This window comes from Anguilla anguilla, chromosome 2 (genome assembly GCF_013347855.1).
Source record: "Anguilla anguilla isolate fAngAng1 chromosome 2, fAngAng1.pri, whole genome shotgun sequence".
NCBI lineage: Eukaryota > Metazoa > Chordata > Actinopteri > Anguilliformes > Anguillidae > Anguilla > Anguilla anguilla.
Window position 1 is genome coordinate 52,050,871 of NC_049202.1, and position 27,457 is coordinate 52,078,327.

Here is a 27,457-nt window from a genome sequence, read left to right on the forward strand (position 1 = left end):
AAATTGACATAACTACAGTATATACATAACTAACACTATGTCCACACATAAATTGTTTGCTTTTACTTAACCCGAGCGGAAAAAATGGCTGTCTACATTCTAGCCTCTTCATCTGCACCAGGTTCTGTTTACCCACTCCAAATAGCAGAACCTATACTTTTACCGGACGGTTAAATCCGACAAACAAAGATTTCAACCTTGGTGAACACTCAGGATCTACAGCTCTCGGTTCAAACAGAATCCATCTGTAACTCAGCACTGCGTCCGCGGATGATCTTACTTCTGATCGGCATTTATTCTGACCAGTTACATTTTGAGGTTAGTGCTGTCATCCAATGAAATGTTTCGGGAGGCAGGCTATGATGGTGTTCCTCTGTTCCATGCACTGTCAGTCTGTGCGAACTGTTTGTTGTCATCAAGATGGAGTTTTTATTGGGAAATCCATACAGCACTCCTGTGGGACAATGTATCGGTAAGTAGTATTACAAATGGAACAAATTATTTATTTCGCCAATACAGTTAAGTGACCGTCAGCCTAACAGTCTTTTTATTTTTACTTTAACTGACTATGACCTTAGTTATCCTGTCGGATAACCCACGTAGGTGGCCAGCTATCTGAGCTAGCTCAAGCTAACTAAACTCTGTCGCTAACTGGAATCATAGGTAATGTTAGCTAGTTCACTTAACGGTTGCTAGCTAGTGTTCCTAAATCTTGAAGTGCGTTTTATGTAACACACAACAACTCGGTTTTTTCTTGCGTTAATTAACTGTCAAGGTCTACGCAATTTGCTTGCTGGCTAGGTACCCATCTATCCTCCTGGTTGCCATCCACAGTCCATCCAGTCAGTAACTTAGGCTTGTTAGCCCACTTGCAGGCTAGCTAGCTCATGTAACTATACGTCTGCTAATTGCTAGCTATTATGTAGCTATCATTATAGTAACATCGCTCGACTCCCTTGTTGCTTTATCATACACTGATGCAAGTTGTGGTGTTTTTCAAGTACACTGTGATGCAACATGACTTAATTAGCTAGCTAGTAGCGTTTCTCTTGACTCCAGCTAAAATATGATCACTGCCTTCGTTTCCATAGTAAGTGATAAATGTCAGTAACGGGCAACATGCTTGTGTTTAGTGCAGGTTTAGTGTGCACTCCTTGGAAATTACTAACGTTTTCATTAACGTTGTTTGCTTGCAAATGTTTCTAGACCAGTTAATGATAACCGGAATGGTGAATTTTGCAACAGTTACCTATTCTGAACAATTACCTTAACTAGCTAGGCCTATATTATATCTCAAAATGCGTTTTCGACATAAAAAAACGCCAAGTTACTCACGCATATACTAAGCAATGTATAAGTCATTAATTAAAACCAGCAAAATGTATACCTAACGTTAATAATAAATCGATATCAAAATGGAATTACAACAAAAAAGTTACAATAATATTGGCAATTAATATATTCATATCTTAGCTCATACAAATAAGCTGTATTCCAAAGCAGGCCTACCCAGTGTTTCCTAAATTATTTCATGTAACTTGGCTCTGTGTGTTTTCATCTTACCGTCTGAAGAGAATGTGGTCATTCAGACTGTATGTGTCACATGTCATTAAAGTGTCAAATGCCAATCATTTATTGTGGAAATAATCTGCAATTCAGCTGTGCTACACTACACTCAAAAATAGTTTGAAATCGTAAATGTTTGCACAATTTTTCTGCATCCAGTATATGAAAATTGTCTGCTTTTAGTGTATGAAAAGCTCATAATGAATAAAATGTGTTATTATTATTATTATTATTATTATTATTATTGTAGTTTTGACATTATTTTGTTCAGATTTTGTTCAATTGTGTTTACAAACAAGTATTTATTATTTTACATTGTGTAATAAATAATGTTATTTTATTTATTTGACTAGACTTTATCTGACCCACAAACATGCAATACATTAATGGAGCAATCATATATCTGGGTAGGTTTGTAACATTCTATATTTATTTATTAAGCCTAAATATTTCTAATTTTTTTCAGTAATTATTTATTCATCCCCCTTTTCTCTAGTGTAAATGCTTGGATGTTTCTTGGTATTGGCCTAAATGTCTGTTTGTTAAAGTGAATGTTATATGCTGCTGGAAAAATTTCCCTACGTGATATTCTATTTAGTCATCTATTAATCTACAACATGCATTTTACTATCAATATTTATTTTAAGTTGCAAATATGCAAAAACCTGTATATTTAGTAAAAGTAAACTGAACTGTGCCTCCTAGATATTAAATTGTGAGAACTGGTTTGCTAGTTTGTTGTTTGTTTTTTTAATAATGCAAGCAGTTCATATTAATTATTTTAAGATTTTTCTGATAATTATATTATGTTGCTCATCGTGGACTGTCATGGCTATTCAAAGTCATATTGCTACTTAACCAAAACACATAATGACCTTAGTCCAACTGTTTCTGGAAGAGCTCTCCATCTAAACACTTTCAGAGCCCTTGGCTGATTTGTGAAGCTCTAATTATTTTAAAATTATTTTTCTAATATGATGTGTATTCAAGGCCCTATTATGGGCCTTGGATACAAGGAGATATTCAAAAGCATATTGCTCATTAACCAAAGTATATAGCCTAATGACTTCAGTCCTAGTGTACCTGGATGAGGATTCCATGTCCTAACATTAACAACTTTTGTAACTAGTTTTCAATAGACATACACTACTGTCCATTGGTCAGTAAAACAAATTGGTTGTGCTTCTTAAATATCAGTGGGTGCTCCTTATATTTTGGTGGGTGCTTTTAAAGTTTTGGTGGTGCTCTGAACTTTGAGTAAAATAGTTTATTTTGAACTCTGACTTTCATGGTTTTCACAGCACAGTATTCAGAAATATGAAAATTCCACTGACAAAAAGTAAGAGAATAAAAAATGCCTGGGGTTTTGCCTCTCCTAGACCAGGGGACTTGTGTATTTATTAACCAAATAGTTAAACAATTTGATACATAAAATAGAACATAGCCTACCTGTTACAGTATCATAATTGCGAACATGAAAAATAAAATATAACCCATCTTTATCCACATAATAGGATGCAGACTGTCAAATTAACAGTAAAACAGTGCACTAGCTGTTTCTTTGGCTTTCTAGTATAAAGTCAGAATTGCTGTTTCAACTTAGTGCCAGTTTTGTTTTGCATTCCTCATTGTGGCACGTTTTCTGTTGCATGAACACACAGCATGTGATTGAGTGTGTTACCAGACTATTTGACTATTTGATAACCACTGCCAGATCCTTAAATATTTGAACCTAACACGCTACATACATTTTGAATTCTGTGGGTTGTTACAGGTTTTCAGTTTATTGCAATTATCAGTGATTTATCAAGTTTTGGAAGCTTTGAGGGAAGAAAAATAAAAGCCATCCATCATTTGGACAGTGCATTGCAGATTGTTATTTCAGGGGCCACTCCTGTAGTGTAGCTAATCAAATAATGAGGCAAAAATTGCATAAAACATAAATTAAGGACTGCTTAGTATTTGTGTTCAACAAGTAGCCTAATAATCATGACACTTTCCTATATATATTAGCCTAGTTCATACCGACATAATTGAGCTGTCTAATGTATTGGAAATATTTACAATCTGCTTTAACATTAGTTAATATTTCTGTGTCCAGCATTTTTCAGTATTCATATTCATGGCTTGTATACGTTATTTCAACTTACTAATGGTCACATAATGTCATTACCATTTGTGGTCAATGCATTGGAATACTAAACTTCACAGTGTTACCATAAATGGTGTCAGTGCTGTATTTTAGCTCCAGCTCTGGTATCCAAATATATGATGTAAACAATTGTACATCTTCCTGGTGAATTAAAACTTCATAGCAGGTTAAGAACGTAAAAGTGTTTTCTAAATATACCTGCTGTGTTGTAAATCAAACAAAATCGAAACCCTGCAAATTTGGTGGTTCTTGTCTTTGTGCTTGCTTTATAAATATTTTGCAGCCACACGTGCTGTTTGAACAATGCCCAAGTCATACACAGAACTTCTTTTGCCCTCTCTCTCCCCTTCCTCTGTAGACACCCTCCCAATCGCATTCTCTTTCTTCCAGATGCAAGGTACCAAACATTTTATATAGACCTAAAGTGCAGAGCGTCTTGCACAGTACTAGCTCCCTATCTGGGACAGTTGAATTTTCAGTGTCCCTCATTTAAAAAAATGAATGACCGAGGACAGTGTTCATTTTTGGCTCTCCATGGCTCCGATTGTATACTCAGATTGTGCCATCTTCTATTTAAAGCTTTTTGCCACATACTGTAGGCTATCTCTTGTTGGCGCATGCTTAGGTTTCTCATTAATTTGGCCAACCTTTAAACAAAAACGGTATGAAACGGGGCCCCTCAAATTTCATATACAGGTAGAGGCCTGAAAATGTGTAAGCTTCTGGTGTTTTGCTTGTTGCACCATGTCATTCACAATTATCGTCATGTTTTTCCTGTCCAACATATCAGCATGAATGGTGCAGGCAGAACCTGCGGCATGGTCCATAGGGTGGCCGCCTCTCATAGGCTAATACAAATCCACCTGCACGGCTGGGATTCAGTACCCTACCATGCTCTTTCTGAGCTGGGATCCCTTCTGTATCTGTTATTTTCTCTGCCTGCTGCCTGTCTGAATAAAGCAAAAAATAGCATTTCATTTCATATTTCATAATTACTTTTCATATTTTCATACTCATTTGAGCAAACTGAATCTAAGATATGCTTTATCTGAGCATTTACAGAGGGATCTTTCTACAAGCTGTTATTTGGTTATAGGGTAGTTCTGGGAGCATATTTGTTGTAACTGAAACAACTCACTTGTCTACTGATGATTACTTCTGGTGGGAGTACAGTATTTAATATTTCAGTGACTTGTTTCCCAGTTTCAGGCAGCCCTTCATCTAAGACGGCTGAGTCAGATAAATCAATCTGAAGTTCCTGGTGGTCAGTGCTTCATAACGAAATGCTAGCCTGTACGCCATTGCAGCTGTTAGCGTGCTTGTCTGCCATCGGCTAAAGCACGCTGAAGCCATAGAAAAGTCAGTGTGATGAAGTCTTGTTTTGATATCGGGTAACTGGCCCATCACTGCAGAATGCACAGGGTGTCTTATTCCGCCGCACTCTCTTTTCAGTCACTACTTTGCTATGTGCCCCTGCAGCTAATTTCTCTTGTAGGCATGATGACCACACAGGTTCTCGACTGCTGTAGCTTAATTTGGATTACCTCCGAAATAAGAATCCTGCATTTCAGAAAAATGATTCTTTTTTCCAGCAATCACAGATGCAAGTCAGTTCCAATCCTGCAGCACCCTCCATTAGTTTCAGAGAGTGCTGAATAAGAATTCTTTGCAGTTGGTTGGCACTTAATTTCACTGTAAAATCCAGACTGCCGTCTGAAAATTTGTTTCTTCTCTGGACAATTAGGACTCTGCAGTCTGTGTCAGTTGCAGAAGTGCTATAGTCCTCTGATGCAGTGAGTGAGCATTTGTGTTCAGTAAGTGGCAGCTGACAATGTGCACACACTCTGGTGCACATTGAATTCGATTTTTATGAGAATTTTTAATGTAATTTTTAAAAATTGTGATGGTTGGCGGCAAAAAAAAAAAGTCCATTAGAACCAAAAAAGGAAAATAGCATCCCACTGCAACCAAAGTTGGGGGGGCTTTAAAAATAATTTAAAAAAGGAGGGTTTGACCGAAAAAGTTTAAGTTTGGAAACTCCACACTCTTTGCACCTGTGCATCTTATTTTCTCTGTGCTTCAGCTGCACATGGTTGTGCCCTGGTGTGGAAGTTAGCCCACGGTACTTGTTGTGCAGCACATCCTCTGTGGGAGACATTCCAGAACATGAACTCTACAGTTGGTGCAAGATGAGATATTCCTTGCTGGTTGGATTTGGTAGTTATTCAAATGAACAAACATTCATTTAAATGACTTCCCAGCATTGTAGGGCAATGGGAAGGGCAATGTGATTAGAAGGAAATGGCGCTGTTGTCTTGTAGAGTTAATATAAGATAAGATGATTACAATCATCTTATCTTATATTAACTCTACAAGACAACAGTGGGATGTGGGAAAACACATACACAGAATGTGACATCATCAGTAGAACTCGTAGTCTAACGTCTCATTGGCTTGCACTAATGCGAAAGGCCTGGCGTGCTTCAGGTCTCAGTTCACTATGCGATATGAATAGGGTGAATAATAGTACTTACAGTACTATGCTGTGTAGCATGATGCTATTGTTTTTGCATTTTTTCATCTTTAGAAAAGGCCACGGATGGTTCCCTCCAGAGCGAAGACTGGGCCCTGAATATGGAGATTTGCGATATCATCAATGAAACTGAGGATGGGTGAGTAACAGCATAGATAAGATAACATGCTGACACTCTCACTAACCTCACTCATCCATAACATGGAGCTCACACACCACTGTGGAACATGTCATGGGAACTCACTCAGAGTTAGTAAAAACATTTTTTTTAAATGGTAAATGTTAAATTAATTTGTCCAGTGCTTTTATGTATTTTCATTAGTATTTTTTTCTTAGCACTTGTATGATTAACTGTGCAAATATACAGAAGAACTTTGATTGGTCTTTTTCTCAAAACAATATGGTGGGTTAGACTGTAGTGGTCGACCTGTATGTGAACGAGTCTTTTTAGCATGCCTCTTTTTGTGTCAAGTTGCCCTGTTGTTCAGTTTTGGACTTTATATACTGATTTACACATGTTTCTACAGGATGTGTGTTTTTTTGAAAAGAAAGAAAATATTATTTGTGAAAGCCTCTCAAACAGCATAAGCTAAGAAGGTTGGGTTGTATTTGCTGAAATGAAGCCTCACAGATCTTTCCTTATATCCTCCATATCCAGAATCTTCCATATTTTATTAATTGACTGTTCTTGTGAAAACACACATCATTCTTGCTTTTTGTTTCCTGCTCAATGTATGTGTGCTTTGGTATAAATGAAAAAGGGAACTCAGTTGAAAAAAGTGTTTATTCTTTTTCCATTTTTGTGAATTTGGTCTTCATTGAACTGGGCCTTTCTTTTGTAAATTGCTTTGAGTATAATGTATTGGTTTATTAAAGCATACTAAATATGCAGAACATATAAAATCATGGTAATGTAAATTGATTATTAATTTCCTCTGTTGCTTAATTTGTTTCCATTTTTGATTTTCCCCTGTAACTCGGCCTTTTGCTACACTCTTTGATACCCAAACGGGTACAGTGCAGCTAAGTTCGATATATTCCACCAGTTTACTAAATTTATGTTGATTACTTCTGAAGATTGTTCTATAAAATGTTTAAAGGGCAGTGTCACATTATTGAAAAAAAAAAAGTGTGAGGAGTGAGTGCATGGTAGGATTTTTGGAAAAAACTGAATGACAGGTTTTGGCAGGGCTCCACAGCTAGAAGTGTATTGAAAGGTTGGTGGCTTTCACGTTCAGTAGACTTACTTGTGAATGTAATCTAGCAGCAGACAAACATAAACTACTGGCAGTCTGGAAGGGTTAAAAGTCAGGTTCTAAGAAAGTTCGAAGCAAGTACTTTATACTACCCGCATGCCATTGCTACGTTAAGAAAATCTGACGATATTGCAAGCGGGTGTAGCCTAACCCTAACTATGGGCGTTGGTAATGTAGTTATGATTGGTATTGCTTTGTGTTTCTGTGTCATTCCAATCAAACCAGCTTTTCCAGAGCCATTTGTTTCTCAGCAGCATTAACAAACAATTTGCGGTCATAAGGGCAGATTTTCCCGTACATTGGTGATAGGTATGAATTGATATAGGTCCAGGCTTATCTGAATGAGAAACCGCGCACGCCTCAGACTTCTTTATGAGCGTGTATTTAAACTGAGGATCCCAGGCATACCTGTGGGAATAACTGACTGCATCACTAGCGCTCTTGGAAGGTTATGTCCACAGAGCACAGATGTAGCCACCAGTGATTTATAGCTGCCAGGGCTTATAATACGCATCTTTATGGTCCACAAAAGTCTTTTGCCAGTCGTGACCAGTATAGATCAATCAAGGAATATTAAACACAACTTAGCTGACATGGTAAATTTGGTTACATTTTATTTTTGACAAGGTGTGGGCTATCTTCTAATCTGACAGCCAGCACATCCCGGACAGCATGCATGGGAAATACTGTTATCAAAAATCTGAATTAAATAATTTGCTTTGCATTCTAGGAAGTACTACCCACTCTATTTTCTGTAGTTTTTGTCCACCCACTTACTGGATTATATTGAATATGTTAATTCATAATTCATTGCATTTTTTTCTCTACATTTCCCAAAATAGCAAATGGCTATTTCCTGCAAACCTGTGGATTGAAATTGGGAGATGGACCCCACTTCTATCTTTCGTGTGTTGAAATGACAGATTTAACATTTAACCCTGGATTTGATATTTTATGGCATCATAAAAATAATAGATTTTTTCCCCTCTTAAAAACTCCACAAGCAGCCTTTCAGGGAAGGAAAACACTGTTCATTGTAAATGCATTGTTGACATGGTTCCATCACAAAGACAGCTGTGAGAACTGAGCTTCTGCTTGCTTCAGCTGTTTAAATGAGGAGTCTGAGCTCTGTTGCAGGAGTGCGTAGGGTTTTTTGATTGTAATCTTGATCCTTTTCCTCCATGTCTACAGACCCAAAGATGCCATAAAGGCAGTGAAGAAAAGGCTGCATGGGAATAGGAATTTCAAGGAGGTGATGCTGGGACTGACCGTGAGTGTCCTGAGGAATCTGGGGAAGGGTTCTGACATATCATTTATCACACTGTAGGTCTCTCACCTCGGCATGATCTCCAGTTTCATGTCTACCCTTGTGTCTGCATGCTCAGCACTAAACAAGCCAAGAAAATGTGATAATGGAAACTTCATGTAGATAATTACCTTCAATGAGAGTATCTTTCACTGTGGGCAGGAACCAAAATGACCCATCATTCAGCCAACACAATTTAAGATTTTAGGGTTTAACTCCTCCTTTTGTTCTTGCAGGTCTTGGAGACGTGCGTGAAGAACTGTGGCCATCGTTTTCACATTCTTGTCGCTAATCGGGATTTCATTGATGGTGTACTGGTTAAAATCATCTCTCCTAAGACCAACCCTCCCACTATTGTCCAAGACAAAGTCCTCTCCCTGATACAGGTAATGAGAAATGTGAAAGATATGTTGGGTTGGGTTTTGAAACACTTAAATGGAAAGTCATTGTCACACGCCAGCGTGACACCCTTGGGAGGGAGATGCGGCAGTTCCAGGAAACTTCACTGGTTTCCTTATGGAGAGAGAGGGGGATAGCACCCACACAAACCTGAAATAAAACAAACAAACATCTTCACCCTTCCCGCTCACGGGTCACGGACAAAAACATTAAACTAAAACAACACATTAAAATAACAAAGACAAAAGGAAGTAAAACAGAGTGACAACTATTTCAGTTTCCCGCTCATAGCTGACCTGCTTTCCAGTGGACCAGCTCTTCCTGCTTTTCAGTGGGGGTTCACTTTATCTGTCTTGTGTGCTCAGAAACAAAAACAGAAACTGAAATCAAAATGAAACAAAAATGACCAATGCGCTTTTGGTGTGAGCTCCCGGTCTCGGCCCCAAACCGTGGAGAGCAGCACACCTTTAAGCATCAGGGCTGATTAATTAATGCAACCCAGGTGCGTGTGCTCTCTCCACCAGTCGGTGAAGCCAAGACCAATCCGGTTCACTACCGGACCGAATGCCACAGTCATTTTACTATTTGATAAAGTGGTGTTCACATGATCGTAATGCAGCATGTTTTTATAAAACAAAAACAACAGGCCAGTTAAAGGCCAGTTAAATATACTGATAAAGTGAAAGTGGTTTTGTTGAGAGATCATCCTTTTGTAGTGTAGTATACATACGGGTGAGAATATTAGTATGTGACTGAATTTCTTAAGTCTAAAGACAATAGACAATTTTATTTTCGGACTAAACAGGGCACATCAGAGCTCTTAATGAATTAATTGCTGAGTACTTTCCTGAGATCTGCAGTTTTAACTATTTTTAAACATGTCCAAAATCTTCAGACTTAAAAGGATAGTTCACTTGAGTTCTTGTTATTGTTTCAGTTTGGGTGTATGTTTTTGATTCGTCCTGACAGTTTTTGTGCAATGAAGAATATTTTAGATACTTACAGAAGTTTCTGAGGAGTTGCTGGCTTGCAGTGATGGGTAACCAGTACATTCCGGTTTGTGCTCTAAAGCAAGAAAATGCTCTTCAAGTAGCTATGGAGCAACCCCCCCAAAAAAGTATTGAAGGAATAAAACTTTTGAGTCTACATTATTGTCTGCATATCCTTATATGCAAAGAATAATATTTTTTGCCTGTGCTTGGTGGATGGTATATCTGCTGTCCCAATAATTGTTCAGTTAAGTGTTGTTTTTTATTAAATAATTGGCTTCTCAAAACTGGATAAGGTAGTTGGAATAATTACAGTAGATGTCACGTGTGGTTGAAAATGACAGGGGAAGAGGCTGAATGTTTGTTGCCTGTGGTCTTGCAGTCAGCGGACTCCAGTGTACAGTAGCTCATGTCGTAGGCGCTGTGCTGACTGCAGCTGAGCATATGTCTGTATCTAGTTGCTTGGAAGATCTCGGATAACCTGCGACAGCTCAGATCTGCTGGCCTCTTTCTCTGCTGCCAGCTATATCCGTCTCTTGCCAGAGATCTATAGGCGAGGTCTGCAATTTTCCTTAATCTTCTCAATGTATATTTAGGCTGCCTATGTTGACAGTGTTATATTTAGCAGTAGCATTAAAATAGCATTGCATAGTAATATTTTTGTTGTTGTTTTTCTTTGTAACCATTAGGTTGTGCATTAGGTTGCGCTTTTGGCTGCAGCAGTCCTTGGGGAAAGTATTCTGGCCGTTCCTTTCCGAGTATGCATTGATGCTTCCTGCAGATGAGGGCCCGGCACAGCACCAATCCATTAGAAATATGCGCTAGATGCCATACTGTTGAAATAGATTCTGAGAAAGTGGGCAGTTTATGGAAATAATGCTTTCTCTGTCGGCCCTTCTGCTTCGGGGTGGGCGGTGGCAAGGAATGCATGCTGGGAACGTGCAGTCCATTCCACGTGTGCTGTACAGGGAACAGTATGGCTGAACACCCACAACAAAGGCCCTAAATCATGCATGAGACTTCCGTTTTCCCCTGGGGCCCGACATCTGCTCACTGCAACTCTACACCTGCTGAAGGGCAATGCAGAACCCCGAAACGGCTGAGCAGCGCATCGAAGCCTTCACACTGCCTCTTTTAATCCATCAGCCCTACATCCTCAATGTTACTGCACCTTAGTCCGTACAGTAGCCATTCTCATGAAATGCATATTTCTGAATATGTCCACATGTTATTAGTAAAATGACTCCTAAAAATAACATGTATCCATCTGTGGCTCGTTCCGGGGGTTTATGCCAACAAAAGACAGTCTTAGTTAAATATGTTGTGTATTTCTCATAAAGTAAAGCATTTCTCTGTTTTATTAAGGTGGTACCGTGAGAGCCTGTGCTGATCCTGATGGCTGTAGTTTAGCGCAGTCTGTTTCAGCTCAGGCCAGGTGGTAATGGAGTGTCAGCAGGGCTGTGCTCTGTTTCTCCTCTCAGGCCTGGGCCGATGCGTTCAGGAGCAGTCCAGACCTGACCGGCGTGGTGCACATTTACGAGGAGCTGAAGAGAAAAGGCGTGGAGTTCCCCATGGCTGAGCTGGACGTGCTGTCTCCCATCCACACACCGCAGCGAGTAAGACACTTGTGCACACACCGCAGTGAATGAGAGGCTCGGTTCTCATTACTCTGTGTAGGCATTAATGTTGAGCACAGGTTGAGCACAGGCCAAGCTTTGTATCATGGCTTTACTGTATTGGGGAACTTCACTCCCTCGTTGCTGTGCCCAAGCATCTCTCCTCTCTCTTGTTTTTTTAGTTGGGCGGTGTGCAGAACACCTGTGAGGTGGATCCAGCTGTTCCCAAGTACACCCCCCCTTCCCAGCCCTACTCAGGCCCCGCCCCTCCCGCGTCCTCCACCGTCCCCCCCACCTACTCAGCGCCGCAGATCCCCAGCCTGCAGGGCGCGGGGGCCATCAACCCCAGCCCTGATCAGGTAAGTCTGACGCATATCTGAGGCCCAGGGACTGATGTTTTTACATTTGCTGCAGGTGTGGCCTGAGCTGCGCTGTGCTCTAAAAGCCCAGTTTCTTAGCTTATTTCAGCGCTCAGGTTTTGTGATGAACGACCCGCCCTGGCTCACAGCGTTTCATGGTTTGTAAACATTCTGTTCTAAGCGCCGGGCAGGAGAGGGAACATGATCATTAGCGGAAACGCTGCATCGTTAGTTTGCTGTCTGCGGCCTTTCTTTTCCACTGCACTGCACATGCCTACAGCTACCTCAGTTCACCTACAGGATCTCAGTGCTGTGTGTAAAAGAGAGTCAGATAATAGGTTGGTTTTTTAAGCTACTGTACTATCTCATTCTATGAGCAGCACTGGATTATTAGCTGTGCTGCGTCTATATAAAGTTCATCACGTTGTAGGTTCTCTCAAAGGCCTTCTAGAACAAAATGAATTTCATGTTAAAATGTTAGCTAATGTCAGAGCTTTTAAATTTTTATGTTCTGTGTATCATGTAGATAATGATAGAGAAGTTTGATTAAGGTAAAGATCACAGCATGTTTCTGCTTACTGGTGCTTAGCCTTTAAACCGTTGTGTGCAGATTATCCGGCTGCGCAGTGAGTTGGAAATCGTGCGTGGGAACACCAAGGTGATGTCAGAGATGCTGACTGAAATGGTGCCTGGACAAGAGCACCCCTCAGACCATGAGCTTCTACAGGTCAGGCTCAGTGCTCACTGTTGTAGTCCCATTCAGTCCTGAATAGATATTGTCCTAACTGTGGTGTCATAACACCGATGTTTGATTGTGCGGTGTGTACTTAATCTCCATTAAGAGATTATGTCTCTGAATGTATGCGAGCGAGACCTAAATATGAATTCATGTCTAACTGGCCACTAGAGGGGGCACTTGTTCTGTCTGAAGTTTGTTCATGTAAATGACAGTAGGCTGAAAGAATGCACTGCATAAGTGTACCCCATCCAACGCAGTAGGCAGTTTAGCATGTTTAATTTAAGGATGAAGGCATTGATCAGGATGGTGCTGTACGTGCCGTGAGCTAACCCCCCTGTCTGTAGGAGCTGAACCGGACCTGCAGGGCTATGCAGCAGCGCATAGTGGAGCTCATCTCCCGCGTAGCCAATGAGGAGGTGACGGAGGAGCTGCTCCACGTCAACGATGACCTCAACAACATCTTCCTGCGATACGAGAGGTGCGGTAGTCACCCACCCACACCACCGTACTGCCATGTCTGTGCCTCAGCTAAGGAAGAGTATTATACTCAGTGTGGCCAGCAGTGGGCTAGTTTCATGGCTGCTATTCTCTGTCTGTTCTGTTAAACTGGCAACTGTCCAGTCTCACCAATAAGTTTGTAAATGAATGTGTTTACATTGTGTGTGTGATTGTACAGTGAAAAGTTGTGGTCTCAATTTTTAAAAGCATTAAAGCCTGATTAATAAGTGAATATACCACAGTTCAGTAAAGACAGGAAAGCACCAAATAATTTAGGAGTCATATTTGTGTTTTTGTCAGGTATGAGCGCTACCGCACAAGCAGAGCTGCCCAGAACACCAACAACGGGGTGAGTACCCACCACTGCTCAGCCCAAAAGGAAGCGACACCTCAGTCTGACTTCACTTCCTGTCTTACTGTGGGATTTAAGTGCATGCATGAGCAGTTCTCGTTTACGTTATTCCTTTTGTATGTTTCATTGCCACTGTGATAAGTTCCTGTGTAATGTCAGCCCGATTGATGTTACACTCAGCGGCACTGTCTGTCCTCTGGCTATTTTTCATTTGTTATTGGGCGGCCTGGTGTTTGGCTTTGAGTGCAGCTACGGTTACCTGTATGTGTCATCCTGGAGCAAAAGCTCATCAGTGGAAATGCATGGTAATATTGTTTATGTGTTTTTCTGTTTTTTTTTTCTTTTATGGCTAGCTGAGGCAGGCAAGTATGAATGTTACCCTGTGGTTTTATTTTTGTTTTGGTGCCAGATGAGTCACAGGACTAAGGGAATGCTGAAGTGTAACTGGCGGCACGTCATTTCTTTTCCACGTCATTTGGGCCATCTGGCATGTTCTGAACCGAGGGGAATTAGATGCCACTCCCCTGTCCCGCCCGAGGCCCCTCCCCTTTCCCGCCCCCTCTGCTTCGCCACAGCTGTCAACAGCTCGTCAGTGCTGATTCCATACGTGTGCCATTCCTCTGCTGCTGAAAATGTGTGTTCTCTGCCGTTCGAATGGGCTGCACCCTATTTTCGATTAAATATTTGTAGTGTTTTTCAGCCAGTGTGGAATTCTCGTTTCTGCACTGTATGCTGAAAAATGTGCATCTAAAGCACCTCCCCAAAACCTCTAGTAATCTGCCACTTTATGCGTAGTGTGTTCACTACAGTAAACTAGCCTGTGGAATTACTCATTAAGTACGAAAGCCCTGGTCATACGTGGCAAGCTCAAAGATTTTAGCAGGTGTGTGACAGCAGTCTGTCTGGTAGATGAGTTTGTGCTTATGGCAGAAAGACACAATTTCAGGTGCAGTCACATCATAGCATAGAGTTGTGTTTGTACCATCAATATTCACAATCCTTGTGTCACTGAAGTTTTTTAATTTTACGTTTATCCTGAGTTGCATATGTACCATCAACCTGTACCATTCCTTACGCAACTGTGTTTATTTTGTTGACGTTTCACATTCGGTTTCAACGTATGCTGAATGTGAATGTTTTGATACAGAAATGTTGTCAAAATTAACAGTGACTCACTACCGCCATCTGTTGGGCTGTTGTGGGAAAACAGTTTGGTAGTGAAATCAGTCAGACCAAAGGTCATCCCAGCACACTCAGAGGAAGCATCACAAAAAATATCATCCAGAAAAATAGCGGGTAAGACTGGAAGCACGAGGACATAATGGAGTACCAGTCCTCTCACGCTTACATCTCCTTTCCCCAATATACCTTCTCCAACCCTGACTCAAGTCCAGTTCCAAGAGCATTTATAAGCACTTCGATGAGAGAAACATTTTGTTGTGTGAATGCCCTTCACTTATCTGTTAATTGTAATTTTTGGCCTTAGCAGACATGCTTGGACGGCGTATATTTTTCATCAGTGAGCCAAATGACATTCAATTTGTTTAGTTTTAGTTAAGGTTTGGTCTGGTGCTTTTAGATGTGTTTTTAAGTGTCTGGAAATGCCTCTGAATGTTAAGAATGGTTCAAGCAAATAAACAGGTCATATTAGTATGCAGGGAAATCGAGGGCTGGAACAGTTATTTTTCCACTCTTCATAGTCATCGTGACTAATGGCCATCCTGACTCAGCAGATCCCACAGGAGCTTGTTTCCTGTGTCAGTCGTGCGTGTTGGGTCATGGGAGCGGAGGCGGGCTAGCACAGCTGTGAGGCTGATGCGGCTGCGTCTGCCTGTCTCTGTTCTACGGTGTGGCCGCAGGTCCTCAGCGAGGCCACCGAGGACAACCTGATCGACCTGGGGCCCGGGTCCCCGGCCGTGGTCAGCCCCAAGGTGAGCGCCCCTCCGGCCCCGGCGGCCGCTGTGGCCCCTGTGGCCGCTGTGGTCCCTGTGGCCCCTGTGGCCCCCGCGGCCTCTACAGCCTCCGCGCCCCCCGCAGCCTCCTCCACGCCGGCGGCCCTGTCCACGCAGCTCGCCGGGCTCGGTGAGTCCTTCTAAAAAGCCTGGGCAGTACGTGTGTCCCGGGGTGGTTCAGTTTGACTTCCTGAGAGCTTAGAGTGTGAGCAGTGCTAGCTGATTCCACACAGCAGATCTTGCATCTCTGCTGAACACCACATGACAGAGCGCATGGTTGAAAGGTTAGCAGCGGGTTAGCGTGTGAACAGTGATCAAATTTACCCTCCTCTGGTCTTCCACTGCGAGCTGCTTCTTATGGTGCTGCTCCAGTAGATGGGTTCTGGACCCTGGTGAGTGGTGTTTAACTGAAGACTGTCAGACGTACGGTCTCACTGCTCTTTCCCTCACCTGGCTGTCCAGACGTGGGTACGGACAGCGTGAGCGGTGCCCTGAAGTCCCTGCCCAGCTGTAAGCCCCAGGATGCCTTTGACATGTTCGCTCAAAACAGGACCGGCTCTCAGCCCGATCAGCACAAGAGGTAAGACCTGCCATGGCTCCGCCCCCTGAGCATGTGGCTGCTTCTGTAGCCACATGTCCTGCTGGCTCTTTGGGCCTTATTATTATTAAAAAACTCTTACAGTGGGCATTAAGTTAGTTATTTAAATATTTGCCTAAATGACTGTGACTGGGTCACTTGAATGGATATGTAATGTATAACTGTTGTTTGTTGCCAGTGTGAAGCAAGAAGAGTTTCAGGCCCGTGGTGGCATAGCGTCCGGTCCTGACACCAAACAACAGAGTGCCGGAGGGGTGAGTACAACCAAAGCATGATGGGAACTGTAGTCTTTATATTCCTCTTAGGATTATGAGTTGACAATGAGTGTGTGGATGGTGTGCTGTAGGAACAGCTGGCAAAGCTCATGTTCCAGCTCATACTTTCTGTTTTAACCCGGGATCTCCTGCATGGAGTGCTGTGCAGTGTGTTCTTTACTTTAGATTGAGACACAAGGTTCCTGAGCACCAATGCACTGGAGTTTTACATGCAGTGGCTTCTTTAGGAAGTCATACATTGCAGAGAGCTGTTAGAAGTGCTGCACAGAAGATGTCATTCTGTGGGGTGACTTGCATAGCTGCCATTTTACCTGTTGCTCTCAGAACCTCTGTAGCAAATGTGAAGTGTTACATTAAAAATTTGGCCAGACCAATTTTTTGGCCTGTAATGAATTATAATACTGTACATGTTTATAATAAAACAGACTACTGCATATTTACAAATTCTGCAGAGCGGAAATACATCTTACATTACTAAGGAGTATATCAGCAAATCCATATCAATGCTGATGACTTGGAAGCTGCCATTAATGAACCCTGTCCTGGATCGGCAGTAGTGGAAGTCCCCAGACACGGCTGGACTTTGGCTCATCAGAAGATGGGTGTTTACCAATGTTAAGCATTGCAGCTGCCTTGTATCATAGTATAGTGTCACACAACACACAATGTTTACAAAAAATCCATGAGGGACAAGATACAAGTTTGCATGGCAATCTGAGACTGAAGGTTCTAGAATTAATTTAAATAGAAAACAACCAATAGTGCTGTAAAATCACTCATTTATTTTGAAGCGAAAGGCAGCTTTTATGTATGTAACAGTAAAAATAACAATGGTAAGTATGTTAAAAAAATATAACAAGGGAAGTGTGAGATACTAGCCTGGTTAGGGCTTAAATTAATATTTCAGACTGTTCAGACTCGGTGGGTTGCATTAGACAATTTTAAAGGGCTTCATGGAAACATAATTGAAAGAATGACATGTTAGTCCCTCTTGCATATGTTAACATTTCGTAATATAAACTCTGGGGAAAGCAGAGTCATAGGGATACATTTTTCTGGCTGAAACTAACGGTCTGGGTAGAGTTGAAAAGACTATGAAAATATTTCTTAAGTTTTATTTTTGTATTTTAACTTTTAATTTTTATTTCTGTCGTCATCAAAATAAATGTTTCCAGTTCACTTTTTTGGCATGAGATGTACATATCTCGTTTGGCTTACTTACTGTTTATTATGGCCAGCTGTATTTCTTCACATTCATAAGCCGTTCTCTGTTGTTGATTCAGCTGAGGGTAAAAGATGATAACGCAGACATGGAGCCAATAGACAGCTGGCTTATTACCCAAGGAATGGTGAGGATGTCACCGGCACCGCTGCCCCTCGGTGTCCCCCCGGTGTCCCCCCGGTGTCCCTGTACTGTCCCTCTGATCCATCGTGTCCCCTGACTGTGCCCCTGCGCTGCTAAAACCAGCCCTGTCAAACAGTAAAAGGGAGAGCCTTGATTGACACACTCCTACATCCACACACACACACATTTTACAGAACTAACACGAGACCAGGACCTTCCGAGCACATTTTGCAAGAAAAATGTGATCGCGGAATTGTCCGCATCAGGTTTGCACCTAAAATAGCGAGCCGTCGTTGGAACAGAGTGACTCTTTCTTCATTTGAGAACTGTGCAAATACTGTAGGTTTACAGTGTTGGGCAGAGATAATCTCTGAAGTGGATGTTTTGACTGTAAAATAGTGCAGAAGTATGAAAATATTCCAAATATTAGACCTATATATTTGCAATGTTTTCATAATTTCAATTGCATTTGTTCTTGAATGAAGATGGAAGAAAATAAATCCATTTACCTTTTCAGAGTACTGTATCTCAACTGTAAATTTGGCTGTTGCATGCTTTTTTGGATGCAAACCACAGACAAATAAAAACCAAATGGCAAGATGAGAGTTCATGTAGGTGTGTTTCTATTTACGCTGGGTCTGCTTTGGGAACCCCAGTGGAACTCACTGGTGTGAGGGATTTTCATTGCTTCTTCCCCCCCTGTGGATTTTCTGTACCACATAGTTTTAACTGCCACTTCGCTCTAGTTTTGGTTTTATGCTCATTGTATAGTGGAGAACGCTGTGCTGTTTTTGTTCCATTATATTTTCTGCTGTTTTACCATTGAATTTCAACCTTCATTTAAAATGATTTAATTTATTTTTGTCTGACACTTCCATTTGTATTTTTGTGTTGTTTTTGTAAATCCACCTGAGTTTGAGTTGGCTATTTATTTGTATCAGTTTTTTGCTGCTGTTGGTCAAAGTCTCATTGGCTGAAACCTGACTGGCTGGCAGGTGTAATCAGTCAGCGCGTGCACGTTCCCACGGAAACGAGCATGCGCCCGGGCGGGGTCAGCCACATGCACTTATTCACACCGACACGGACACGGTCGCGTCAGCCATGCCCAGCGGCTGCCTTGCTCCGTCCCTTTTACTGTTCAGAGTCATTTCACCCTCATCTCCACCGCCGTATTCATCACTTACCGGAAATGAAAAGGCTCGCTTGTTCCTGTAGGACAGGCTTGGATTTTCATTATGGAAGAATGGAATTAATGCAGGATCCTTTACAGTAAGGATTGGAGACTCTTATTGCATAGCAGTACCATAGGGGAATTAGTTCTCTTGGGGATGACCCCCCCCCCCCCATTCATGCCCCAGCAGGTGTTTGGATTTTACTGACATTGTGTCATAGATATAAACCCGTATCCCCTGTCCTGGAGGTTTATCAGCGCAGTTTCAGTTCGCAAAACTGTGATGTGTTAAACTGCCGTGTGATGGGAGTCTTGCTGCCATTCATTGTTTTATTCCCCAGCTGGTTACTGTCTACACTTATGGCATGAACATACTGTAGCCACATACTAAATGTAGTCCTGTACTAAGATTCTTAATCAAATATTAATACATTAACACATTTTATATCAATCTAATAACTTTTTATATATATTTGACCAGTTACTTTGTTGTTGTGAATGGAATATTTGGATGATTGATGCAATATTATGTCACAGGTTTTTTATCTGATAAATCAGCTATTATATAATGTTAACAGTACTGCATACAATTCGTTTTTAGGATTGAATGTAGGTAACAAGCAAAATTTAGTTAAAAGGCCTTGTTTGCACTAGATCCAGTTATTCACCTTTCATTACATTGTTTTGGAGGATATTCATTCTGTAGATGCCATCCCTGCCTGGGTAGATGGCCTTGAAAGAGGGGTTTTTAAAATGGCTCTTATTCATTACATTACATTACATTATAGGCATTTAGCAGACGCTCTTATCCAGAGCGACGTACAACAAGTGCATAGGTTTCATGATGTAGAGGCGCAAAAGAAACACTAGAGTGAAGTAAGGATCGTAGTGCCAGAAGTGACCACATCGATCAGGACTCCAACCCTGTAGAGTAAGCTTGTTCAGCAAGCAAGAATTCACTGAACACAGAGGCCCGAGCCTGAATGCTTCTCATCTCTTTCACTCATGGGGCTTCTCAGTATGTTAGTCTCATTGAACCTGCTCATGCTACTATAACTCAACACATTTCTGCACATGACTCAACTGGCATGGAAACATTTGTAAGTGACACCAATCAGTTTTCCAGAAGAGCCTTCACTGGACAGGGAATCGTCTTCATGAATCATCCACCAGTTGTATAGTGAGAACTTGGAGTTTTTTCTCCAAGTAAGTCCAATACGGCATTGTGGGCAGCCTAGGGGTAATATAAAATTAATCAGGTGAGGTTCTTGCCCTTGTTTGGTATTTTACGTTGTTCATATTTTATATTACAGTCTTGTTTGGTAAAACATTTTATGAAGCTGTATAAAAGGCAACAATATATTTGAAATTCTAAATTCCTACTTGGTCACTGAATATGCTTCATAATGTTTGGCTTTAGTTTGCTCTCAAAGATAGATTTGTGTATTCTATTTCTGTCTGAAGATCTGAAATGTAAATCAGTAGTTTCCTACAGTAGGACTGCATCAAAGAGAAGGATTATTCAAAAGTGTCCCTCCCATGATTGTCACATGGTATGGAGTCTATTAGTATTGGTCTCCAAAATTGTGCGCCCAACTTGAATGAGACCTGAATCAGAGGAGGCATTGCTGATAATAGACACATTTCACATTCACTTTGCAAAAACTGCATTTACCTGTATGGTTATTGCATTTCAGATCTCATATAAGTGCTCCTTTGAAATTAATACATAATCAGCAATTGGTGCATTTTGTTAAGGTACCTTTTATTATTTTATGCAGTAAATTCACTTAATGAAAAAGTGCCTATTAAGACTATTTTCCCTTCAATCAGTCCCTTAATTGCAGGTAGCCACAGTAGGAACCAAAGCAATGACAGGCTAAAATGTTTGTCACCAAAATAAGTAATTATCACTCAAATAAATTAAATAAGCAATTATACAGTGATGTGAAAATAGGATATAAGCATGAATTTAATTTGAAATAGCAAAGCACAGTAGTGCTATGGCATTAATATTTCATCACAGTAAGTAACCACCACAAGACGTTCTAGACAATGCAGGCATAATAATAAAAATCATCATATTTATGACACTCAGATAAAAGTTGAGTCTCAGATATTCACCAGAGGCAGAAATTTTAAGACCTCCACTTCAGAGGACAAACACGTGTCGCTTCTGAAATGCACAAGTGAAAGACTGCTAAAACAGGGCTGTACCCTCCATGGTCAGTGCCCTACCTCATTTCTCACTCATGGATGATGAAAGTGAAGTCTCTATCCACTCTTTATCCTGCAGCAAATGATTTCCAGAGCATTCAAACTCAGGTGTTTTCCGACCCCTCTCCACTGTCATTGCAGTCATCGCACGTCACGCAGCGTTGTCCTTGCTTTCTACGCACACATTGTTGATTTGTGTGTGCGCGTGTGCTTTGTGCCTTGTTTCATTTTTGTTTGATTTTTTAAATTAATTTGATCTTCCACAATGGTTTGTTTTTTATTATTTTGCCAGACTTTGTGTTGAATTGTTCTTATTGTTTTTGTTTGTTGTGTTCTTGGGGGATGTGTCATGGCTTGGCCGGCCCTTGGTTTGTCCGTGGCTTTGCTCCATAGATTCCCGTTGCGCAGTCCTCTGTCATGGATGACATAGAGGAGTGGCTCTGTACTGATGTGGTGAGACTTCTTTACCTTGATTTTATTCTCTCTGTTTTCTCTTTTCTGTTCTTTCTAACATTTTTTAATCATATGAGCTGATGCAACGCATTTCCTTTTCTTTACTTTGTTTTTCAACCAATGAGAGATTTGTGCAGTTCTTTGTCCCCATATGGTTACTCTGATTTGTACAGCATATTAAAGAGAGCTTTTGTATTATGGTACTACTAACAACCTTTTCTAAGTTATACCAACTAGCATAGTGAAACAGTGAGGTCATTGTTTGCCAATGTTAAAGTCGCTATCTTCAGTGTGAGTAGCCATCTGTCAGTCTGAGTCGTGTCTTTTGTGTATTTTACTGCTGGTTTGTTCATATGTTGTGCCTGAGTGAACTTGGTTGAGCGGATGCCATTGATGGTTTTGGGTGGGAGGACTGGGGCAAGAGGTGGTGGGCTGACAGCATTTTTGTAAGAGTTCATTTGTATTGCCAATTAGCTATACACATCTGAAGTGCTTCAAACACAGATATATGTACATGCTTCAACTATCCACCAGTGCATGAACAGCTACCATAATAATCACAGAAGTCATTTTTGCACCTATTTGTCACATAATGATAGAAGAACAGAATGACTAATGATCACTGGAAATAAAATAGCTATTATCAATTCGTCAATGATAAGCTGGTCTGAGAAGGAAAGAAACATGTACAACATATCTTCATAAAGATAGTTGTTGATCAACACTTACAAGTAATGGTGGTAATGTGCAGAGAAGATGTCAGTCTTTTATCTAACTAAAACCTAATGAGAATCACCTGAACCTAATTCATACGTTGCAGTGGCCACTTTCCTAAACTCAACTTTGGTTAAAGTGAAATAAAGGAAACTGGCTGAAGGAGCTGTAGTAGTACTTTCTCTGGGCCATTGTTGAAGTGCTAAGAAACTTAAAAAGGAATGAATATATACTGTATAAATAATACACACACACACACACGTTTCAGAATAGGATTCTGATACTGATTAGGTTGTCAATTCTGGTGTAAAATTAGATTTCTTATTTGTCCATGTTTGAATGTTATCTCCTGTGGTTAGTCTAAGACATCTTATTTGCATACAATTAAAGGGTGAGTTAACTGTGACTCATTGTACTGCATCTTAATAATTGTTTTCATGTGATTTCTTTGTGTGTCCTGCTGCATAGAAGGGAGATGAAGTTGAAGAAGGGGTGACAAGTGAAGGTAAGAGTACAGACTACAGCAGGGCTGCTCAACTCCAGGTTCTGCAGGCTGTGGTGTCTGTAGGTATTTGCTCCAATTATGCCCTACACCACCTGATTTCACTTATACATTTACTTCCTGGACCAAAGTAAGGAGGTAAATAACTGGTGAAATCAGGTGGTGTAGTGCATGGTTGGAGCAAATACCTGCAGGCACTGTAGCAGGGCCTGGAGTTGAATAGCACTGCACTATACATTTGTTTTTAAAAATTTTTTGGGGATTTTTCTCTTTTATACTTATATGTACTTAATGCTTTGTCATTAAATAGTATTATTAGTAATGTGTATACCACTGGTGTTTTACATAAAAATATTATTATTTATTAGTGGATTATATTTTACTTGAGTGAACTTCATTTGATTGAAATGTCTGTTATTTCACTTTAGAATTTGACAAGTTTCTAGAAGAAAGAGCCAAAGCTGCAGAGATGGTACCAACCTTACCATCGCCCCCTAGTGGAGATCCCGCTCCCCCTGTGAGCGTACCCAGTGGCAGTCGCAAGAAACCACAGAGATCTGAAGATGCCCTTTTTGCCTTGTAGCATTGCAGCAGAAACCTCTGTCCCCCAGCCCCAACTCCACAGACCCAAAACTGCCCGCTGCACCCCAGCTCAGCTCCAACATACATTGGTCAGCCATGTGCCATTGTTATCTGCCCAGTCTACCAACCCTATTTCCTGGCTCAGTGCACTACATCACAGAGGCTAACTGCCCTTGCTTCATTTTACCTTTGTCTTTACAGTGAAAAATCATTTGCTAAAACCACTGGCTACCATTTAAACGGTTTTGCATTCATACCCCTGAGCTCTTAATTGAGGTTGAACAAGTATTGTGAGAAAGGGTTCATGAATATCTTCCTTTCTTACTTGTGTCTCCTCTGTCAACCCTTTTAGCTTATGCCCAGATAGTCTCTAGTGAAATCAACCCCAGCCAATACATAATGATAAAATGCATTAATTAAGTACAAACTGGAATATTTACAATGGATTTTTTAAATACTGAAGGATAATGTCCACATGAATCTGTCCAAACAAATTTCTGTTATAATCAAACATTTTGTGTATTAACTTTATTAACTTTTGTTTTTGTTTGGATTTGTTATGTTGTTGTTTCTGTGAATTGCTACTTTCATGTCTTACTCTGTGTAACTGACATTTGTTTAAGGGAAGAAAAAACACTAAAGGGTCAGAGTATGCATCATTAATTGTAGCTGATTATGACCTCTTGTCACATGCATCTATAAATCTTTGCGCATCTTTTGCCTGATTGGCTGGCAGCTGGATTGTAAAGGTGACCTGAGGCACTGCACATGCATAACTGTGCACCATTGGAAAGGGAATATAAAAATATGGACATCACTATGATTTTTATCCTCTTTTCGAGTGTATTATTGTATATACCTGCATTGCTACATTGCCACGACTAAGCATGGAGTCTTTATTTTGATCAGTAGTTAACAAATGTGCAGTTTTGGCAAGAACATTTGCGTGGTCAATAGATCTCTACCCAGAGACGCATCCTTTTATATTGTGTTTCTTTCAGGTTGTTGATAACAGTTTAGATCTAAAACATTAACAGAATGATTGGGGGTAATAGCAGCTGGTTAGAATGTTGCATTTATTTAAAGCAGCCTTTTTGGTTATAATTTTCCACTGTAAAGGTGTATCTGACATTTTTTATGGGAGATTCATTGTAACAGTGAAGAATGAATACTACGTTTTCTCCTGGACCTCAGGGTGGTGTTATAAGTTTGTAATAATAAATTATACTGGATTTGTTAAATCAGTATAAGTAATTATTTTAGAACATTTTTAACAAAAACAAATACATTTTTGTTTGCTTAAGAGTGCTTCTGTTGAGCCTGCCTTATCAGATAAGTTTAGTGATAGTCTTTCCCAGTGTTTTGTTTATTATGTACTTGCAATGGTTACGTGGCCAAGCAGGAATTCCCCTGTTTTTTCTGCACATATTAATATTGGACTTTGGTTTAGTGACTTTCTAAAGTCTTTAAGCACAGTTCAGGAGAGCTTTCTATGATGTTGAATATTTCTGAAAAAGGTAATGGACCAAAGTTGGGAAGATATGAAAAAATAAGGGAGAAGATGTGCTAGAGTCAGAACAAGCATGAACTCATTTACATTGAGTAGCTTCACAGGTGTGTGACTTTCTCATTAAACATGATTCAGTCATTGTGAAGTAGGCGTCTATGCAATGGGTAATTTATATGTATCGAATGAATACCGCCAAAAGCATTCAATGCAGTTCTGTCATTATGAATCGGTATTTGAATTTGTCAGTCGTTTTATTTCCCTTTTTCTCATGCAAGTGGAGAACATTAATTTCCTTTTTTTTCTACCCCTTTTCATTCTCAAGCAATCATTAGATGTGAATATAAAATCATAGGCCAGAAAGAATTGTAACATTTTATGTGTTGAAATGTTTACGCAAGTTGTTCATTCCTTCCCCAATTAGAATGTTTCCAGCTGTTAAACTTTACTTTATTGCTATGTTGAGTGGGATTTCATTCAGATTTAACCGACCTGGGGGCAGTGTAGAGGATAATTAAACTACTTTTTGAGGTCTAAAGAATTAACATAATGAGGATTTTATTGGTGACCCTGAATGGGCTAATTGGCAATGTCTAAGATTGAGACCTGTAATTCTAATGTTCATTGGCTTGCTTCATTCTAGTTGTGACAATATTAGTAACGGCAATGGAATATTTCCTAATATGACCTTGAGTGTATCCCAATAATAATATGGGGTTCACACTTGTAATAATGAAAACACTAATGGAAACTTACAAGACATCAGTTACCCTGAGACATTTTACCTTCTACATCAATCTCTTTAACTTAATCAACATTTTCTGTAAGGTGTATTGTAAATGAGTTCTGTAATAAAATATCTTATTTGAGCTGTTATTTAAAGTGATCTATTAAAATGCCAGAAAAGTATTCTGGTAGCTTGCAGCAGAGAAGGTCATTTTTTTCCTTTGTAATTACCTTAGAACGTTAGAAAATATTGACAAATCTCAGATTAATTTATTTGTAATATTCATTTCAACCTTAAATATTAAAATGTAATTCAGAACATTAAAACAAAATGTTTTAATTATTATACGGGACAGTGTATTTTTATTTATGGTAAATGCGTCAACTTGCATATAACATTTTTTTCTCCATTTATTGAATTAATTGTTATTATTATTATTATTATTATTATTTGCTTTTGTTATTTACCCTATTTTCTTGGAGATTACCTATTAACATATGGGCTATGTATGTATACTATTGGGCTTTCAGAGGTGGGAATGTTATAAGGGTCCAGAAGGTTCTATTTCGCTTTGATTAAGGGCATTGTTTTAAGGATAAAAATCAACTCTGCCCTGGTTCTTTGGTCTTGGACCTAATATTTTATCCTAGTTTTTCTGCTTCTACCAATAAATGAATGCCAGATGGGAGTTCCTTTTACACTTTTTTATCACTAGTAATTTCTCAGCTTTATGGCAGCCTTAATGACCACATAATGAACTGACATCTCAAGCTTGAGACATGTAGCCCTCCTTTTGCATCTGAAAGACATTTTAACAGACCTCTATTATCATTACTCAGTATTATACTCACCAGTTGCACTTTGTGTGTGTGCATGTGCGTGCGTGTGTGTGCGTGTGCATATGTGTGTATACGTGTGCATCCTTGTCCACATTCATGTGTGCAAACGTGTGTGCATACTGGTGTGCGCATGCATAACTTCTTTGACTGAAGCAGCAATATTCTGAGTAATTGATAAAGTGTGAAAAAACTATTGGTCTTTGGGTGTAGGTCACAGCGAAGGCGTCTGGTGAAGCAAAGACCAGAGGATGATGAGTGCTTGATTTGGTTACCTGGCTTGCTCTTTACTACAATAACATTTCCCACAAGGACAGGTCTAATGAACCAGTAACTGGGATCAACACAGTAACTGGACATGATGTGTTTGTGTGGGTTTGTGCTAACTGCTGCTGTTTGACTGTTGCATGTGCTGAACTCCCAATAAAACACTAGCAATGTGATCTGTACTTCATTTTTTCTGTGATTCTTAATTGCCATTTTAATGTGAATTTAAGAATAGAAAATATGTCAGGTTTTTCAGAAAAAATATGAAAATCTGCTGGAATTCCTACTTGTAAAACAACTGTTTGCTTTAAAAGTTTGCCTATAAAGGAGTGTTCTGTGTAAAATCAATAAGCAATCAGTGTCACAGTAAACAATCCTACCTCATTTTGGCCTAAGAACACATTCAGTATCACATGGGAACTGAGCTCAGTGTGGCTGGTCTCCACTTCAGCAAAGGTCAACCTGTAATGTGTGTAAACTTGGAAAGATCACAGCCATGCTGGGATTTTGCTCAACTAAGCTTGTGTAATTTCGCCTTTGCACTCC

The 27,457-nt window shown here is 40.2% G+C and overlaps 1 protein-coding gene across 7 annotated transcripts; it reads left to right on the forward strand.

The window, feature by feature from the left end:
- The first annotated feature begins 341 nt into the window (after nucleotides 1-341).
- On the forward strand, nucleotides 342-27,093 carry tom1l2 (target of myb1 like 2 membrane trafficking protein). 7 transcript variants are annotated; one of them, XM_035404524.1, is made up of 16 exons: nucleotides 342-472; nucleotides 6,306-6,390; nucleotides 8,699-8,777; nucleotides 9,050-9,199; nucleotides 11,683-11,817; nucleotides 12,000-12,176; nucleotides 12,787-12,903; nucleotides 13,260-13,393; nucleotides 13,714-13,767; nucleotides 15,621-15,847; nucleotides 16,180-16,297; nucleotides 16,494-16,569; nucleotides 17,874-17,939; nucleotides 21,717-21,776; nucleotides 22,959-22,995; nucleotides 23,421-27,093. In XM_035404524.1, exons 1-16 carry the CDS (start codon nucleotides 421-423, stop codon nucleotides 23,573-23,575), a joined length of 1,722 nt encoding a protein of 573 aa, XP_035260415.1. In that variant the 5' UTR covers nucleotides 342-420; the 3' UTR covers nucleotides 23,576-27,093. The 7 variants fall into 7 exon arrangements, with proteins under 7 accessions (XP_035260415.1, XP_035260416.1, XP_035260417.1 ...); XM_035404525.1 differs by having other exon boundaries at nucleotides 13,714-13,762; nucleotides 15,625-15,847; XM_035404526.1 differs by lacking the exon at nucleotides 21,717-21,776.
- The last annotated feature ends 364 nt before the right edge of the window (nucleotides 27,094-27,457 follow it).

Excerpts from the sequence above, each read along its gene's own strand:
- tom1l2 (XM_035404524.1), top strand. The coding sequence starts at position 421 with ATGGAGTTTTTATTGGGAAATCCATACAGCACTCCTGTGGGACAATGT. Across the intron at positions 9,200-11,682 it reads AAGTCCTCTCCCTGATACAG|GCCTGGGCCGATGCGTTCAG; the intron begins GTAATGAGAAAT and ends TTCTCCTCTCAG. Across the intron at positions 12,177-12,786 it reads TCAACCCCAGCCCTGATCAG|ATTATCCGGCTGCGCAGTGA; the intron begins GTAAGTCTGACG and ends CGTTGTGTGCAG.